We start from the raw sequence: 20128 nt of genomic DNA, 5'->3' as shown, positions 1-20128 counted from the left end.
TCTGCAGTATAACTACTAAACCAGGGTGTTATAACTTGTGTCCATCCACAGGCCTCTGCAGTATAACTACTAAACCAGGGTGTTATAACTTGTCCATCCACAGGCCTCTGCAGTATAACTACTAAACCAGGGTGTTATAACTGGTTTCCATCCATAGGTCTATGCAGTTTAACTACTAAACCAGGGTGTTATAACTTGTGTCCATCCACAGGCCTCTGCAGTATAACTACTAAACCAGGGTGTTATAACTTGTTTTCATCCACAGGCCTCTGCAGTATAACTACTAAACCAGGGTGTTATAACTTGTGTCCATCCACAGGCCTCTGCAGTTTAACTACTAAACCAGGGTGTTATAACTTGCTTCCATCCACAGGCCTCTGCAGTATAACTACTAAACCAGGGTGTTATAACTTGTGTCCATCCACAGGCCTCTGCAGTATAACTACTAAACCAGGGTGTTATAACTTGTGTCCATCCACAGGCCTCTGCAGTATAACTACTAAACCAGGGTGTTATAACTTGTTTTCATCCACAGGCCTCTGCAGTATAACTACTAAACCAGGGTGTTATAACTTGTGTCCATCCACAGGCCTCTGCAGTATAACTACTAAACCAGGGTGTTTTCATCCACAGGCCTCTGCAGTATAACTACTAAACCAGGGTGGTATAACTTGTCCATCCACAGGCCTCTGCAGTATAACTACTAAACCAGGGTGTTATAACTTGTGTCCATCCACAGGCCTCTGCAGTATAACTACTAAACCAGGGTGTTATAACTTGTGTCCATCCACAGGCCTCTGCAGTATAACTACTAAACCAGGGTGTTATAACTTGTTTTCATCCACAGGCCTCAATGACCTGATGCAGCCAGATGTGTCCATCGCAAATGAGTGGTGAGTGTCTGACGAATCAGTTTCTCTCCCTATTCTTTCACTCACCAGCAAGCTATGACCTGACTGGTACACTATTACTGGTGTGTGTGTGTGTGTGTCTACAGGACCTACTGTGAGACAGACATTGACCCTCACCACCGCAAGCTGACCCAGCTCCAGGCTGTGTTTCGATACCTCACAGGGAAGGAACCTGATCTGGAGTGTGAGCCGCCCACAGTACATTCAGATATTAACACGCCATTTCAGAAAAGAGCCTTAGATTGACCTGTAACAGGAATCTCATTCATGGTCTATAGGTGATGAGGAGCTGTTGAGACAGACTCTGTTTGATGCTGTGGTCACAGCCCCCATGGAGGCTTACTGGACAGCATTGATGCTCAACCCATCTGGGTAATTACCATGGATACTACACTACCACACTACTACACTACCACACTACTACACTACCACACTACTACACTGCTATACTACTGCACCACTATACTACTACACCACTATACTACTATACTTCTACAATACCACACTAGTACACTACCACACTACTACACTACCACACTACTACACTACTACACTACTATACTACTACACTACTACACGACTATACTACTACACTACCACACTACTATACTACTACACTACTACACTGCTATACTACTACACCACTATACTACTACACTCCTATACTGCTACACTACCACACCACTACACCACTATACTACGACATCACTATACTACTACACTACTATACTACTACACTACTACACTGCTATACTACTACACCACTATACAACTACACTACTATACTACTACACTACCACACTACTACACTGCTATACTACTGCACCACTATACTACTACACCACTATACTACTATACTTCTACACTACCACACCACTACACTACTATACTACTACACTACTATACTACTACACTACCACACCACTACACTACCACACTACTACACCACCACACCACAACACTACTATACTACTACACTACTACACTACTATACTACTACACTACTACACTACCATACTACTACACTACCACACCACTACACTACCACACTACTACACTACTACACTACTATACTACTACACTACTACACTGCTATACTACTACACCCCTATACTACTATACTATTACACCACTACACTACTATACTATTACACTGCTGCACTACTATACTACTATACTACTACACCACTACACTACTATACTACTATACTTCTACACTACTACACTACTATACTGCTACACTACTACACTACTATACTACTACACCACTATACTTCTACACTACTATACTACTATACTTCTACACTACCACACTACTGTACTACTACACTACTACACTACTATACTACTATACTTCTACACTACCACACCACTGCACTACGATACTACTGTACTACTATACTACTACACTGCTACACTACCACACCACTACACGACTATACTACTACACTACCATACTACTACACTGCGATACTACTCTACAACACTACACTACTACACTACCACACCACTACACTACTATACAACTATACTACTACACTACACTACCATACTACTACACTACCACACTACCATACTACTACACTACCACACTACCATACTACTACACTACCATAGTACTACACTACACTACCACACTACTACACTACTATACTACTACACTACTACACTGTCACACTACTACACCACTATACTACTATACTACTACACTACCACACCACTACACTACCACACCACTACACTACTACACTATTACACTACTATACTACTACACCACCACACTACTATAATACTATACTACTATACTGCTACACTGCCACACTACTACACTACTATACTACTACACTACTACACTACTATACTACTCCACTACTACACTACTATACTACTATACTACTACACTACCTCGCTACTACACTACCACACTACTATACTACCACACCACTGCACTACTATACAACTATACTACCACACTACTATACTATTACACTACTATACAGCTATACTACTACACTACTATAGTATTACACTACCACACTACCATACTACTACACTACCACACTACCATACTACCACACTACCATACTACCACACTACCATACTACCACACTGCCATACTACCATACTACCACACTGCCATACTACCACACTACCACACTACCATACTACCATACTACCACACTACCATACTACCACACTACCACACTACCACACTGCCATACTACCATACTACCACACTGCCATACTACCACACTACCACACTACCACACTACCATACTACCATACTACCACACTACCATACTACCACACTGCCATACTACCACACTACCACACTACCATACTACCACACTACCATACTACCACACTACCATACTACCACACTACCACACTGCCATACTACCATACTACCACACTACCATACTACCATACTACCACACTACCATACTACCACACTACCACACTACCATACTACCACACTACCATACTACCACACTACCATACTACCACACTACCATACTACCATACTACCATACTGCCATGCTGCCATACTACCACACTACCATACTACCACACTACCATACTACCACACTACCACACTACCATACTACCACACTACCACACTACCATACTACCATACTACCATACTGCCATGCTGCCGTACTACCACACTACCATACTACCATACTACCACACTGCCATACTACCATACTACCATGCTGCCATACTACCACACTACCATACTACCATACTACCACACTACCACACTACCACACTGCCATACTACCATACTACCACACTGCCATACTACCACACTACCACACTGCCATACTACCACACTACCATACTACCACACTACCACACTACCACACTACCATACTGCCATACTACCACACTGCCATACTACCACACTGCCATACTACCATACTACCATACTACCACACTACCATACTACCACACTACCATACTACCATACTACCATACTACCATACTGCCATACTACCACACTACCATGCTGCCATACTACCACACTACCATGCTGCCATACTACCACACTACCATACTGCCATACTACCACACTACCATACTACCATACTACCACACTACCATGCTGCCATACTACCACACTACCATGCTGCAAACTACCACACTACCATGCTGCCATACTACCACACTACCATACTACCATACTACCACACTACCATACTGCCATACTACCACACTACCATACTACCATACTACCACACTACCACACTGCCATACTACCACACCACCATACTACCATACTACCATACTACCACACTGCCACACTACTCCACTACCATACTACCACACTGCCACACTACTCCACTACCATACTACCATACTACCATACAACCACACTACCATACTGCCATACTACCACGCTACCATACTACCATACTACCATACTACCATGCTGCCATACTACCACACTACCATACTACCACTACTACCATACTACCATACTACCATACTACCATCTGGGTACTACCATGGTAACACTACCACACTACCACACTACTACCATACTACCATACTACCATCTGGGCTACCACACTGGTGTACCACACTACCATACTACCATACTACCATACTCCACACTACCATACTACCATACACTACCATCTGGGCCATACTACCATACTACCATACTACTAATCCATCATGGTGTAACTGGGCACTACCACACTACCACACTACCACACTACCATACTACCATACTACCATACTATAATCCATCTGGGCTGGTCACACTACCATACTACCATACTACCACACTACCATACTACCATACTACCACACTACCACACTACCACACTACTCCACTACCACACTACCATACTACCACACTACTATACTCCATCTGGGTTGGTAACAGTGGTGTAACATACCATACTACCATACTACTATAATCCATCTGGGCTGGTAACAGTGGTGTAACATACCATGCTTCCAATATATCCCATATTTGTTATCTGTTGATAAATGTTCTACATCCTTGTTTAGATTTAATGTATGTCTGGTTATCAGCTGTAGTGTTACTGCCCCTCCTTGTCTCTCCTCTGTGTGTTCAGTATGGACGAGGGGGTGGAGACTGCGTTCCTGGGCACCCGGTCTGGTCTGATGAGGGTCACCAGATACGTGGGCATTGAGAAACGTGTTGCCAAGTAAGTCAGACCTACAGTACTGAAACACACTGGGTTACCTACAGTACTGAAACACACTGGGTTACCTACAGTACTGAAACACATTGGGTTGTCATCTGTTGTTTTACTGGGTTGTCTCTGCTCTACATAGGTGGCTACATTTATTATGGGTGGGTGAGTTGGTGGGTGGGTGAGTTGGTGGGTGGGTGAGTTGGTGGGTGAGTGAGTGAGTGGTGAGTGAGTGGTGAGTGAGCTGGTGAGTGAGCTGGTGAGTGAGTGAGTGGTGAGTGAGCTGGTGAGTGAGTGGTGGTGAGTGAGTGAGTGAGTTGGTGGGTGGGTGGGTGAGTGGTGAGTGGTGAGTGAGTGAGTTGGTGTGAGTGGTGAGTGAGTGAGTGGATGAGTGAGTTGGTGGGTGAGTGGGTGGTGGGTGGTGAGTGAGTGGTGGTGAGCTGGTGAGTGAGCTGGATGAGCTGGTGAGTGGTGAGTTGGTGGGTGGGTGAGTGGGTGAGTGAGTGAGTTGGTGAGTGAGTGAGTTAGTGAGTGAGTGAGTTGGTGAGTGAGTTGGTGGGTGAGTGAGTTGGTGAGTGAGTGAGTGGGTGAGTGAGTTGGTGGGTGAGTTGGTGGGTGAGTGAGTTGGTGAGTGAGTGAGTTGGTGAGTGAGTTGGTGAGTGAGTGAGTGGATGAGTGAGTTGGTGGGTGGGTGGGTGAGTCCTTTCTACAGTATAACAGTCAGAAGATACCATGACTGTAGCAGGATGGCTATCAACCCTACCTGCCAAAAGGAGATTTACTCTGTTATTCAGTCTGTCTGTAGAAACGGACTAGTCTTTCTATAGCCTACTCTACTCTCAGAGAGACTCTTATCTCTCCAGTAACTGTCCTTGTTAGGGCTCTTCAGGACTCTTCCCTGGCAGTGCCCTGCTGCCAGGCAGGGTTTAGTCTCAGAGTGACTGACACCGCAACATAATCCCACTAGTTATCAGTCATCTGATTGCTCCCATTACTCATTGTGTAATTCTCCTCTGTGAGGGGGAGTTGTGGGCCAGCAGCTCTTTGTTGACCTTAACAGGTGTATGTCTAGAGTGTCTACAGGGTCCATTAGGAGGCTCTGTGTTTGATGGGTCTGAAGATATCAGCCTGGAGACTGACTGAGTCCCAGATGCTACCCTATTCCATATGGGCAGTACTTTTGACCGGGCCCTATGGACTCTGGTTTAGAGGTAGTGTATTATATAGGCCCTATGGACTCTGGTTTAGAGGTAGTGTATTATATAGGCCCTATGGACTCTGGTTTAGAGGTAGTGTATTATATATGGACTCTGGTTTAGAGGTAGTGTATTATATAGGCCCTATGGACTCTGGTTTAGAGGTAGTGTATTATATAGGCCCTATGGACTCTGGTTTAGAGGTAGTGTATTATATATGGACTCTGGTTTAGAGGTATTGTATTATATATGGACTCTGGTTTAGAGGTAGTGTATTATATAGGCCCTATGGACTCTGGTTTAGAGGTAGTGTATTATATAGGCCCTATGGACTCTGGTTTAGAGGTAGTGTATTATATATGGACTCTGGTTTAGAGGTAGTGTATTATATAGTCCCTATGGACTCTGGTTTAGAGGTAGTGTATTATAAAGGGATTAGAGTAGCATTTGGGACCCAACCGTTTGATTTGAAATTTGTTTTGAAAAGGAACTTGCCGACTCTGCAAAATGGAGAGTCCCTCTTACAGCGCTGGTGGACAGGGATGGCCGGGTTATTGCTCTTATTGCTGAGGGACGTGTTTGGGTTGTTTCCTTTGTGGAGATATTACCCCTTGAATTGATATTACCTATAGCCCCTTTGAATTGATATTACCTTCAGAAATATGCTCCTGTGGACTTTCATGGCCCTCTAGTGGGTGATGAAGGTACTGCTGGGTCCACTGGCGGTTGGTGGAACCTTAATTTGGGAGGACAGGCTTGTGGTACTGGCTGGAGCGACATTAGTGGAATGGTATCACATATATCAATCACATGGTTTCCATGTGTTTGAGGCCATTCCATTCGCTCCGTTCCATCCATTATTATGAGCCGTCCTCCCCTCAGCAGCCTCCTCTGGTCAGGGCATACAGAATGAAAATATTACCACTACCATTTTAAAACCATGTCTTATCTTTGTTTCTTAAACACAATTCGTCACAATTGCTTTTTTTGTGTCTTTTTTATGGATCTTTTAACACAGGCTTAATACCTAACAAACACTGTAATTTTTAAGCACTTTTAACATCGGCCCTGTTGTTACCTCATATCCCAGAGATAGTACCTTGCATTACGCCTGGGAAGAAAACACTTACATTGGCTCAATTTACCTCATGGCCATTGGCTCAATTTACCTCATGGCCATTGGCTCAATTTACCTCATGGCCATTGGCTCAATTTACCCCATGGCCATTGGCTCAATTTACCCCAAGGCAAACATTTAGACTATATTAGCCCACGCAGCTACAACTACAATGATGACCTTTCATGCCAGGTTTAGGACCTCATATTGAAGTTTATATAGACCCCAACTGATGTATAGAACAATCCTAAAACGATCTACTTAGTTTTAAATACCAGCATTATGAAACCTACTGTATAACAACACATTCATTTGACTTGGGGAAAGTCTGGGTTTTGACCTACTGTAACTTCCTTACCCCCTTTTCCATGTGGTTTCTTCCTTCACTGACTCCATGAAATGAACACCTCTTCCTAAATATTTGGTTAAATGATTAATGTGGTGTATTGTTTCCTAGAAACAAGGGTGGCTCATGACCTTTGGCTCATTTACTCCAGGTTTAGGCTCAATTTATTGAAGTTTATATAGGCTCAACTGATGTTTAGAACAATCCTAAAACGATCTACTTAGTTTTAAATACCAGCATTATCAAACCTTTGTATAACAACACATTCATTTGACTTGGGGAAAGTCTTTGGTTTTGACCTACTGGCTCAATTTGGCTCAATTTACCCCTTTTCCATTGGTTTCTTTGGCCTTTGACCATTGGTTTCTTCCTTTTTGGTTAAATGATTCATTTGGCTCAATTTATTGGATTTTACTTTGAAACATGGCTCAATTTACACCTTTGGCTCAATTTACCCCTTTGGCTCAATTTATCCCTTTGGCTCAATTTACCCCTTTGGCTCAATTTACAAGGGTGGCTCAATTTACTCCTTTGGCTCAATTTACTCCTTTGGCTCAATTTATCCCTTTGGCTCAATTTACTCCTTTGGCTCAATTTATCCCTTTGGCTCAATTTACTCCTTTGGCTCAATTTATCCCTTTGGCTCAATTTACCCTTTGGCTCAATTTACCCCTTTGGCTCAATTTACCCCTTTGGCTCAATTTACCCCTTTGGCTCAATTTACATCAATTTATCCCTTTGGCTCAATTTACCACATGGCTCAATTTACCCCTTTGGCTCAATTTACCACATGGATCAATTTATCCCTTTGGCTCAATTTACCCCTTTGGCTCAATTTACCCCTTTGGCTCAATTTACCCTTTGGCTCAATTTACCCCTTGGCTCAATTTACCCCTTTGGCTCAATTTATCCCTTTGGCTCAATTTACCCCTTTGGCTCAATTTACCCCTTTGGCTCAATTTATCCCTTTGGCTCAATTTATCCCTTTGGCTCAATTTACCCCTTTGGCTCAATTTACCCCTTTGGCTCAATTTACCACATGGATCAATTTATCCCTTTGGCTCAATTTACCCCTTTGGCTCAATTTACCACATGGCTCAATTTATCCCTTTGGCTCAATTTACCACATGGCTCAATTTACCCCTTTGGCTCAATTTACCCCTTTGGCTCAATTTACCCCTTTGGCTCAATTTACCACATGGATCAATTTACCCCTTTGGCTCAATTTACCACATTTGGATCAATTCACCCCACTCTCCCCTCTACACACTGCTTCAACAACACATTGTTCTTCTGACATGGTTGCTTTCTGAATCTGGCTAACTCTCTGTATTTTACCACGTACCCCTCACCCCTTCTTGTGACCTGTGACCCTCCCAACTCCTGTGTTTCCAGACCAAAGGTCTTCTCCAAGTCAGTACATGACAGAAAATGACCTGATTTTGGTTCATTTTGGTCTTAAAGGTTTATTTTCATTGCAAAAAGCAAGCTTCAATGGACCGGCTTCTGCATCTCTATCCCTTGCAGAAGCAAAGCTTTTAACTAGGACCAAGACAGTAGATTATAATCCTGTAGATCCTATCCCAGCGATAATGCCTTGCATTACACACAGCAAGAAAACCCTTCAATTTGCTCAATTTGCCATTGGCTCAACCATTGGCTCAATTTACCCCAAGGCAGACATTTAGACTATATTAGCCCACACAGCTACAGCTATAATGATGACCTTTCATGCCAGGTTTAGGACCTCATATTGAAGCTGATATAGACCCCAACTGATGTATAGAACAATCTTAAAATGATCTACTTTGGTTTAGTTAAAGCTTTTAACTAGTACCGAGACAGTAGATTATAATCCTGTAGGTAATTTTAACTAGGACCAAGACAGTAGATTATAATCCTGTAGATCATTTTAACTAGGACCAAGACACTAGATTATAATCCTGTAGGTCATTTTAACTAGGACCAAGACAGTAGATTATAATCCTGTAGGTCATTTTAACTAGGACCAAGACAGTAGATTATAATCCTGTAGATCATTTTAACTAGGACCAAAACAGTAGATTATAATCCTGTAGATCATTGTAACTAGGACCAAGACAGTAGATTATAATCCTGTAGATCATTGTAACTAGGACTGAGTCAGTAGATTATAATCCTGTAGATCATTGTAACTAGGACCCAGACAGTAGATTATAATCCTGTAGGTCATTTTAACTAGGACCAAAACAGTAGATTATAATCCTGTAGATCATTGTAACTAGGACCCAGACAGTAGATTATAATCCTGTAGATCATTGTAACTAGGACCAAAACAGTAGATTATAATCCTGTAGATCATTGTAACTAGGACCCAGACAGTAGATTATAATCCTGTAGATCATTGTAACTAGGACCAAAACAGTAGATTATAATCCTGTAGATCATTGTAACTAGGACCAAGACAGTATATTATAATCCTGTAGATCATTTTAACTAGGACCAAAACAGTAGATTATAATCCTGTAGATCATTTTAACTAGGACTGAGACAGTAGATTATAATCCTGTAGATCATTGTAACTAGGACCCAGACAGTAGATTATAATCCTGTAGATCATTTTAACTAGGACCAAAACAGTAGATTATAATCCTGTAGATCATTTTAACTAGGACTGAGACAGTAGATTATAATCCTGTAGATCATTTTAACTAGGACCAAAACAGTAGATTATAATCCTGTAGATCATTGTAACTAGGACCGAGACAGTAGATTATAATCCTGTAGATCATTGTAACTAGGACCAAGACATTAGATTATAATCCTGTAGATCATTGTAACTAGGACCAAGACAGTAGATTATAATCCTGTAGATCATTGTAACTAGGACTGAGACAGTAGATTATAATCCTGCATGTCATTTTAACTAGGACCAAGACAGTAGATTATAATCCTGTAGATCATTGTAACTAGGACCAAGACAGTAGATTATAATCCTGTAGATCATTGTAACTAGGACTGAGACAGTAGATTATAATCCTGCATGTCATTTTAACTAGGACCAAGACAGTAGATTATAATCCTGTAGATCATTTTAACTAGGACTGAGACAGTAGATTATAATCCTGTAGATCATTGTAACTAGGACCAAGACAGTAGATTATAATCCTGTAGATCCCAGCCTCTCTTCCTTGCGCTGCACTGGCTTCTTGCTTTACAATTGATTTCAACATTTTGGCAACACTTTATGAAAGCTTTCATTAAAAATACTTTTAAACGCTTATAGATGTTTACAAATGCTCATAAATGTTTTTTTAATATATTTTATTGATGACTTAAATCAATAAGTAATAATTGTATCGGTGTTACACCCAATTCTGACCCCTCACAGGAAATTCCTGTCTCCGTCAGACAAGGAGAACATCTTTACGATGGACCACTTCCCCGTGTGGTATCGCCGCGCTGCAGAGTACCCCGCCGGCAAGTTCCTGTACTACATCCCCAAAGAGGACACCAGAGGTAGGGACTACTTTCTCTCTGCTCCACCACACACTGTTGTGATTGTCTTGTAACAGTACAATAACCACCTTATTAATACCCATATGGAGTCTGGGACAACTACTGAACAGTTACACCAGGAGTAGGAACTACTTTCTACTTTCAGAGGTAGGGACTACATTCTCTCTGTTCTCCCACTCTGTCGCCAAGGCAAGTTGGCCAGTTAATCAATAAATGCCATTAAGCGAAGACTTTTATCCAAAAGGATGAAAACGCCATGCTCTACCAACTGAGCTACAGAGGATCAATAGCTGTCCGGTTTGTGATTGTCTTGTCAAAGTACAATAACCACCTAATACAATGTCCTTGTGGAGTTTAAATAAACTGAATAGTAACACCAAAGGTAGAGACTACTTTCTCTCTGCTCCCACGCAGATACAGTCGCCATGGCAACCCCCCTGCCTAGCAACCGCCAGCAGCGACAGACAGCGAGCCCCTTTATCTAGGCGGTGTCCCGAGTGGCACCCTATTCCCTATGTAGTGCACTACTTTTGTCCAGGGTTCACAGAGAGCCATAGGGAATAGGGTAGCATTTGGGATCCATATTTACTCTCTAAACATTATTCACCAGCTACCTTAGTGGCTGTGTTGAATTTCCATTTTTATAAACCCAGACGCGATCAATAGCTTTCCTGTTTGTGATTGTCTTGTAACAGAACAATAAGCACCTAATTACAGACAGACAGTCTGGTACTAAAGCACAACAGTACAGGGAGATTTAACATCTATTCTGTGTGGTGCGACGGCAGGGTGTATGTGTAGGTTGGTCACAGCCCTAATCACGATCATCACATGTACATCCTTCTTTGTGAATGTGTCGGTTGGGGATCTTAGTATGTTGGTAGGACATTACCCATGGTATGAGGGTATAAACAGTCAACTCTATTAAAGTACTTTAGTGTGGTGGTCTCTGAAAGAGTCCTGGTCTGGTGTCCCCATCAGATGTGTTCAGGGACCATAATGTCCCCCAGTGTAGTTGTGTGATGTGGTGGTCCTGGTCTGGTGTCCTCATCAGATGTGTTCAGGGACTATGAGGAGGACCACAGCGCCACCTCCAGCCCGGATGACCTTGCGCAGGAGGACGAGGAGGGTATTTCAATTAAACAGCCCGTCTCTACCTGGCTCCCCTACCGGCATGTCTCACAGTCCCTTCTCTCTCTTTCTCTCATCTCTCTTTCTCCTTTTTCTCTCTCTCTCGGCTTCTACCTGTCTTTACCTCTCCATCTCTCTGTCTCGATCCCAAACACTATCTCTCTCCTACTCTCTTTCTCTCTCTTTCTCTCTCTTTCTGTCTCTCTATTTATCTCTATCCAATCATCTCCCCTTCCTCTCTCTCTCTCTCTCTCTCGCTCTCTCTGTCTCTGTCTCTCTCTCTCTCCTACTCTCTTTCTCTCTCTTTCTCTCTCTTTCTGTCTCTCTATTTATCTCTATCCAATCATCTCCCCCTTCCTCTCTCTCTCTCTCTCGCTCTCTCTGTCTCTCTCTCTCTCCTACTCTCTTTCTCTCTCTCTCTGTCTCTCTCTCTCTGTCTCTCTCTCTCTCTCTGTCTCTCTCTCTCTGTTTCTCTCTCTCTCTCTCTGTTTCTCTTTCTCTCTCTGTTTCTCTCACTCTTTCTCTGTTTCTCTCTCTCTGTCTCTCTCTCTCTCCTACTCTCTTTCTCTCTCTTTCTCTCTCTTTCTGTCTCTCTATTTATCTCTATCCAATCATCTCCCCCTTCCTCTCTCTCTCTCTCTCTCTCACTCTCTCTGTCTATCTCTCTCTCTCCTACTCTCTTTCTCTCTCTCTCTCTCTCTCTCTGTCTCTCTCTCTCCTCTCTCTCTCTCTATTTCTCTCTTTTTTCTCTCTCTCTCTCTTTCTCTCTCTGTCTCTCTCTCTCTCTCTGTCTCTCTCTGCCTCTCTCTCTCTCTATTTCTCTCTGTTTCTCTCTCTGTCTCTGTCTCTGTCTCTCTCTCTCTCTCTCTCTATTTCTCTCTGTGTCTCTCTCTCTCTCTCTCTGTCTCTCTCTCTCTCTCTCTCTCTCTCTCTCTCTCTCTCTCTCTCTCTCTCTCTCTCTCTCTCTCTCTCTCTCTCTCTCTCTCTCTCTGCATGAGTCCTCTCTACATTGTGTAGGTGTAGTGTGACTGTTAGTAGCAGAGCTGAACTGCATGGTCTTGTTGTGAAGTCAGTAATATAGCTCTCCATTTTCTCTCCTGACGTCTATGGGATGATGAATGTGGGCGGGGGAGGGCACGGGGAGTCAAGGAGGAGATGAAGGACATTTCATTATGTGTCTCTAAGTACATCGCTTAGAGTATGAATTTACCATTTCATCTAGTAGACAGACAGACAGACACTTGTATTAGACAGTGGGTTGTCTCCCCTGTAAGCAGGCCTGGGGAGCCTTAACATTCAACCATGTAGTGTCTGTCTGTCTCTACTGACATCCCTGCAGCTCAATGCCTGATATCAATCAGACAGATTGGCAGACAGATAGATGGGCAGGCAGGCAGACAGATAGACAGGCAGGCAGACAGATAGACGGGCAGACAGATAGATAGACGGGCAGGCAGAGAGATAGACGGGCAGACAGACAGACAGACGGACAGACGGGCAGGCAGACAGACGGACAGACGGGCAGGCAGACAGACAGACAGATAGACAGGCAGGCAGGCAGGCAGGCAGGCAGACAGACAGACAGACATAGCCTTGTAACCAGGGAAACCAGGCATGACACCCTCTTCATTTACAAATACAAGCAGTTAACACAGCACCTCTACCCCACAGGGGGTTGGTGGCACTTTAATTAGGGAGGACGGGCTCGTGGTAATGACTGGACCGGAATCAGTGGAATGGTATCAAATACATCAGACACATGGTTTCCATGGTTTCCAAGTGTTTAATGGTTTCCAACCATTATTATGAGCCGTCCTCCCCTCAGCAGCCTCCACTGATACACACACACACACACACACACACACACACACACACACACTTACAGAACAAATATGACACGCTAGCATTTAATTTACATGGTAAATATTGATTGTAAATAGATGGCTCAGAGCTATTTGGTTGAGTTTCATTGTTCACAACAATATCGCTGATGAATACTAATGAATAGGTTACACACACACACACACACACACACACACACACACACACACACACACGATGAGTCATCAGTCACAGAGTCATTCATTGAGGCTAATTAGATTTACTCACATTGTTTGTATCACGGTAATACAGTGTTATTTCCCTGACGGTGAATGGATAGATTGCATGAGTGAGTGTTGTCATTGGTGCATCCCAAATACCATCCTATTCCCTTTACAGTGCACTACTGTGGACCGGGGCTCATAGGGAATAAGGTGCCATGGGTCGCACACCATGTTACATTGAATTGCATGGCATTAATGTGGCATTTATGCAGAGTTCAGAAATGATCTGCCTGTTTGAACCATTTAGTGTAAAGTCTGGCCTGCTGTAATGGATGGAGGGCCTCAGACATAACACACAGGTTTGAATGTCTGGCTGTTTCTTAACGTGGTTCTGGGGACCCAAAGGTCTGCACGGTTTAGTACCGACACATGTTATTCACACCTAATCAAGTAATAATACAATCAACAAATGGTTTTGTCGCTATCCGAAAGCGTTGCTATCAAGTCCTTGACTGACTGATCAGCCAGGTATGTGCTGGGCAGGAGCTAAACCCTGCACCCTTTTGGTCCCCATGTTCACCATGTACAAACCCTCTGGACCTCTGTGTTGGGGTTCTGAGAGCTGTCTCTATTTCTATATCAGATGCGTCAGGGAGGATGGTGATCGCCACCACAGCTGTGACTGTCACCGTGGGCAAGAAGACTGCAGTGGCAGGAGGTAGGAACAATTATCTCTTTTACATCTCTCTGTCTTGTTCTCTCGCTCTCTTGTTTTCTCGCTCTCTTGTTCCCTCGCTCTCTTGCTCCCTCGCTCTCTTGTTCTCTCTGTCTCTCTCTTGCTCTCTCTCTCTCGCTCCCTCGCTCCCTCGCTCTCTTGTTCCCTCGCTCTCTTGTTCCCTCGCTCTCTTGCTCTCTCTGTCTCTCTCTTGCTCTCTCCCTCGCTCTCTTGTTCTCTCTCTCTCTCTTGCTCTCTCTCGCTCTCTCTCTCTTGTTCCCTCGCTCTCTTGTTCCCTCTGCTCTCTTGCTCTCTCTGTCTCTCTCTTGCTCTCTCCTGTTCTCTTGTCTCTCTCTCTCTCTCTCTTGCTCTCTTGCTCTCTCTGTCTCTCTCTTGCTCTCTTGTCTCTCTGTGCTCTCCTGTCTCTTGTTCTCTCTGTCTCTCTTGCTCTCTCTGTCTCTCTCTTGCTCTCTCTCCATCTCTCTTGCTCTCTCTGTTCTCTCTCTTGCTCTCTCGCTCTCTCCCCTGCTCTCTTGTTCTCTGTCTCTCCCTCGCTCTCTTGTTCTCTGTGTCTCTCTCTCTCTCCTCGCTCTCTCCTCTTGCTCTCTCTCTGCTCTCTTGTTCTCTGTGTTCTCTTGCTCTCCCTCTCTCTTGTTCTCTTGTCTCTCTTCGCTCTCTCTGTTCTCTTGTTCTCTGTGTCTCTCCCTCTCTCTCTCTCTTGTTCTCTGTGTCTCTCCCTCTCTCCCTCGCTCTCTTGTTCTCTGTGTCTCTCCCTCGCTCTCTCCCTCGCTCTCTTGTTCTCTGTGTCTCTCCCTCGCTCTCTCCATCGCTCTCTTGCTCTCTTGTTCTCTGTGTCTCTCCATCGCTCTCTCCCTCGCTCTCTTGTTCTCTGTGTCTCTCCCTCGCTCTCTCCCTCGCTCTCTTGTTCTCTGTGTCTCTCCCTCGCTCTCTTGTTCTCTGTGTCTCTCCCTCGCTCTCTCTTGTTCTCTCTCTTGTTCTCTGTGTCTCTCCCTCGCTCTCTTGTTCTCTTGTTCTCTGTGTTCTCTCTCCTCGCTCTCTCCCTGTTCTCTTGTTCTCTGTGTCTCTCTCTCTCCATCGTTCTCTTGTTCTCTCTGTGTCTCTCCTCTCTTGTTCTCTGCTCTCTTGTTCTCTTGTCGCTCTCTTGTTCTCTCTCTCTCTCGCTCTCTCCCTGTCTCTCTTGTCTCTCTCTCTCTCTCTTGTTCTCTCTCTCCCTCGCTCTCTTGTTCTCTGTGTCTCTCCCTCGCTCTCTTGTTCTCTGTGTCTCTCCTCGCTCTCTTGTTCTCTGTGTCTCTCCCTCGCTCTCTTGTTCTCTGTGTCTCTCCCTCGCTCTCTCCCTCGCTCTCTTGTTCTCTTGTTCTCTCTGTCTCTCTTGCTATCTCTGTCTCTCTCTTGCTCCCTCGCTCCCTCGCTTTCTCCCTTGCTCTCTCCCTCGCTCTCTTGTTCTCTGTGTCTCTCCCTCGCTCTCTTGTTCTCTTGCTCTCTCTCTCTCTCCCTCGCTCTCTTGTTCTCTTGTTCTCTCTGTCTCTCCCTCGCTCTCTTGTTCTCTTGTTCTCTCTGTCTCTCTCTTTCTCCCTCGCTCTCTTGTTCTCTTGTTCTCTCTGTCTCTCTCTTTCTCCCTCGCTCTCTTGTTCTCTTGCTCTCTCTGTCTCTCTCTTTCTCCCTCGCTCTCTTGTTCTCTGTGTCTCTCCCTCGCTCTCTTGTTCTCTTGCTCTCTCTGTCTCTCTCTTGTCTCTTGTTCTCTTGTTCTCTCTGTTCTCTCTCTCTGTCTCTTGTCTCTCGCTCTCTCCCCTCGCTCTCTCTGTTCTCTCTTGTTCTCTGTCTCTCTCTCTCTTGCTCCTCGCTCTCTCTTCTTGTTCTCTTGTTCTCTCTTGTTCTCTCTGTCTCTCCCTCGCTCTCTCTTGTTCTCTTGTTCTCTCTGTCTCTCTTGCTCTCTCTGTCTCTCTCTGTCTCTCTCTGTCTCTCTCTGTCTCTCTCTGTCTCTCTCTGTCTCTCTCTGTCTCTCTCTGTCTCTCTTTCTCCTTTCTCGCTCTCTCGCTTTCTTTCTTTCTTTCAAGCTGCTTTTGGTATCTGTTGGGCAAGACTTTATAATATGCTTTTTAATATGTCTCTCTGAGTAGTGTCTCTACTACTAAAGGTTGTCATTAATATGTCTCTCTGAGTAGTGTCTCTACTACTAAAGGTTGTCATTAATATGTCTCTCTGAGTAGTGTCTCTACTACTAAAGGTTGTCATTAATATGTCTCTCTGAGTAGTGTCTCTACTACTAAAGGTTGTCATTAATATGTCTCTCTGAGTAGTGTCTCTACTACTAAAGGTTGTCATTAATATGTCTCTCTGAGTAGTGTCTCTACTACTAAAGGTTGTCATTAATATGTCTCTCTGAGTAGTGTCTCTACTACTAAAAGTTGTCTTTAATATGTCTCTCTGAGCTCTCTGCTGTGGGAGGTATTTCTTTGTTACAGGGCCAGACTCTAGAGGACAGCCCTTTGGTTGTCTGTTAGAGCAGAGGGGGGTTGTGATGTTCTCCTAAAGGTCTGGTGCCTGGTTGAGGAAGAGAAACCACACCGCGAAACAGTCATGATAGACTGCATTAGGAATGGCATTGTGTGTGTGTGTGTGTGTGTGTGTGTGTGTGTGTGTGTGTGTGTGTGTGTGTGTGTGTGTGTGTGTGTGTGTGTGTGTGTGTGTGTGTGTGTGTGTGTGTGTGTGTGTGTGTGTGTGTGTGTGTGTGTGTGTGTGTGTGTGAGAGAGAGACTGTGTGTGTGTGTGTGTGTGTGTGTGTGAGAGAGACTGTGTGTGTGTGTGAGAGAGAGACTGTGTGTGTGTGTGTGAGAGAGAGAGACTGTGTGTGTGTGTGTGTGTGTGAGAGAGAGAGACTGTGTGTGTGTGTGAGAGAGAGAGACTGTGTGTGTGTGTGTGTGTGTGTGAGTCCTTGGCCAGGTTGTGGTAACTGACACTCTCATCGGTCATAATTATCTGAGATCAGCTCCTCCCTCGTGAACTGTATCCTGAGTGTCCATCTGTCACACTAATTGGACACACACACACACGCACACACACATCTCTTATCCACATACTCTCCAATCATGTCCCCCTGAACGACCAAACTAAACCCCTCACATCAACCCTGCTCACATTCCCCTGAACCCCCAAACTAAACCCCTCACATCAACCCTGCTCACATTCCCTGAACCCCCAAACTAAACCCCTCACATCAACCCTGCTCACATTCCCCTGAACCCCCAAACTAAACCCCTTACATCAACCCTGCTCACATTCCCTGAACCCCCAAACTAAACCCCTCACATCAACCCTGCTCACATTCCCCTGAACCCCCAAACTAAACCCCTCACATCAACCCTGCTCACATTCCCTGAACCCCCAAACTAAACCCCTCACATCAACCCAGCGCACATTCCCTGAACCCCCAAACTAAACCCCTCACATCAACCCTGCTCACATTCCCCTGAACCCCCAAACTAAACCCCTCACATCAACCCTGCTCACATTCCCCTGAACCCCCAAACTAAACCCCTCACATCAACCCTGCTCACATACCCCTGAACCCCCAAACTAAACCCCTCACATCAACCCTGCTCACATTCCCTGAACCCCCAAACTAAAACCCCTCACATCAACCCTGCTCACATTCCCCTGAACCCCCAAACTAAACCCCTCACATCAACCCTGCTCACATTCCCTGAACCCCCAAACTAAACCCCTCACATCAACCCAGCACACATTCCCTGAACCCCCAAACTAAACCCCTCACATCAACCCTGCTCACATTCCCTGAACCCCCAAACTAAACCCCTCACATCAACCCTGCTCACATTCCCTGAACCCCCAAACTAAACCCCTCACATCAACCCTGCTCACATACCCCTGAACCCCCAAAACTAAACCCCTCACATCAACCCTGTTCACATTCCCCTGAACCCCAAAACTAAACCCCTCTCATCAACCCTGCTCACATTCCCCTGAACCCCCAAACTAAACCCCTCTCATCAACCCTGCTCACATACCCCTGAACCCCCAAACTAAACCCCTCACATCAAACCTGCTCACATTCCCTGAACCCCCAAACTAAACCCCTCACATCAACCCTGCTCACATTCCCCTGAACCCCCAAACTAAACCCCTTACATCAACCCTGCTCACATACCCCTGAACCCCCAAACTAAACCCCTCCCATCAACCCTGCTCACATTCCCCCTGAACCCCCAAACTAAACCCCTTACATCAACCCTGCTCACATACCCCTGAACCCCCAAACTAAACCCCTCTCATCAACCCTGCTCACATACCCCTGAACCCAACCCTGCTCACATTCCCTGAACCTAAACCCCCTCACATCAACCCTGCTCACATTCCCCTGAACCCCCAAACTAAACCCCTTCAACCCTCAACCCTGAACTCCAAACTAAACCCCTCACATCAACCCTGCTCAATTCCCCTGAACCCCCAAACTAAACCCCTCTCATCAACCCTGCTCACATTCCCTGAACCCCCAAACTAAACCCCTTAACCCCTGCTCAATACCCCTAACCTCCAAACTAAACCCCTCTCATCAACCCTGCTCACATTCCCCTGAAACCCCAAACTAAACCCCTCTCATCAACCCTGCTCACATGGTTTTCATCTCAGCATGTTGATTGGTGAATAGGCTCCTGTTGATGACTTCTCTAATCAGTGTTATAACCTTAACACCCAGCCAAGCAGCGGCACTCCAGCATTTTGGAGTGTGAATACTACTTACTGTGTGTGTGTGTGTGTGTGTGTGTGTGTGTGTGTGTGTGTGTGTGTGTGTGTGTGTGTGTGTGTGTGTGTGTGTGTGTGTGTGTGTGTGTGTGTGTGTGTGTGTGTGTGTGTGTGTGTGTGTGTGTGATGTGTGTGTAGGTAACTAGTCGACCCAGGGGTTGCTCTGACTGCAGAAACAGCTACTGGCCACATTTCACACAGGAAGGAAGTTG

The 20128-nt window shown here is 44.8% G+C and overlaps 1 protein-coding gene across 1 annotated transcript in view; it reads left to right on the top strand.

Annotated features, from left to right (window-relative positions):
* Positions 1–17630, top strand: part of LOC121845906 (voltage-dependent calcium channel subunit alpha-2/delta-4-like) — a 90831-nt gene extending 73201 nt beyond the window's left edge. The window contains exons 21-28 of the mRNA XM_042318122.1: positions 848–893; positions 998–1095; positions 1190–1283; positions 5006–5098; positions 9141–9158; positions 11116–11243; positions 15063–15276; positions 17618–17630. Of these exons, the coding sequence (XP_042174056.1) occupies positions 848–893; positions 998–1095; positions 1190–1283; positions 5006–5098; positions 9141–9158; positions 11116–11243; positions 15063–15276; positions 17618–17630 (704 nt within the window). The remainder of the gene's footprint in view (positions 1–847; positions 894–997; positions 1096–1189; positions 1284–5005; positions 5099–9140; positions 9159–11115; positions 11244–15062; positions 15277–17617) is intronic.
* The last annotated feature ends 2498 nt before the right edge of the window (positions 17631–20128 follow it).

The sequence above is a fragment of the Oncorhynchus tshawytscha genome, unplaced genomic scaffold (assembly GCF_018296145.1).
Source record: "Oncorhynchus tshawytscha isolate Ot180627B unplaced genomic scaffold, Otsh_v2.0 Un_contig_2864_pilon_pilon, whole genome shotgun sequence".
NCBI classification, from domain to species: domain Eukaryota; kingdom Metazoa; phylum Chordata; class Actinopteri; order Salmoniformes; family Salmonidae; genus Oncorhynchus; species Oncorhynchus tshawytscha.
The sequence above is the reverse complement of the archived record's forward strand: the minus strand, read 5'-3'. Positions and strand labels throughout refer to the sequence as shown.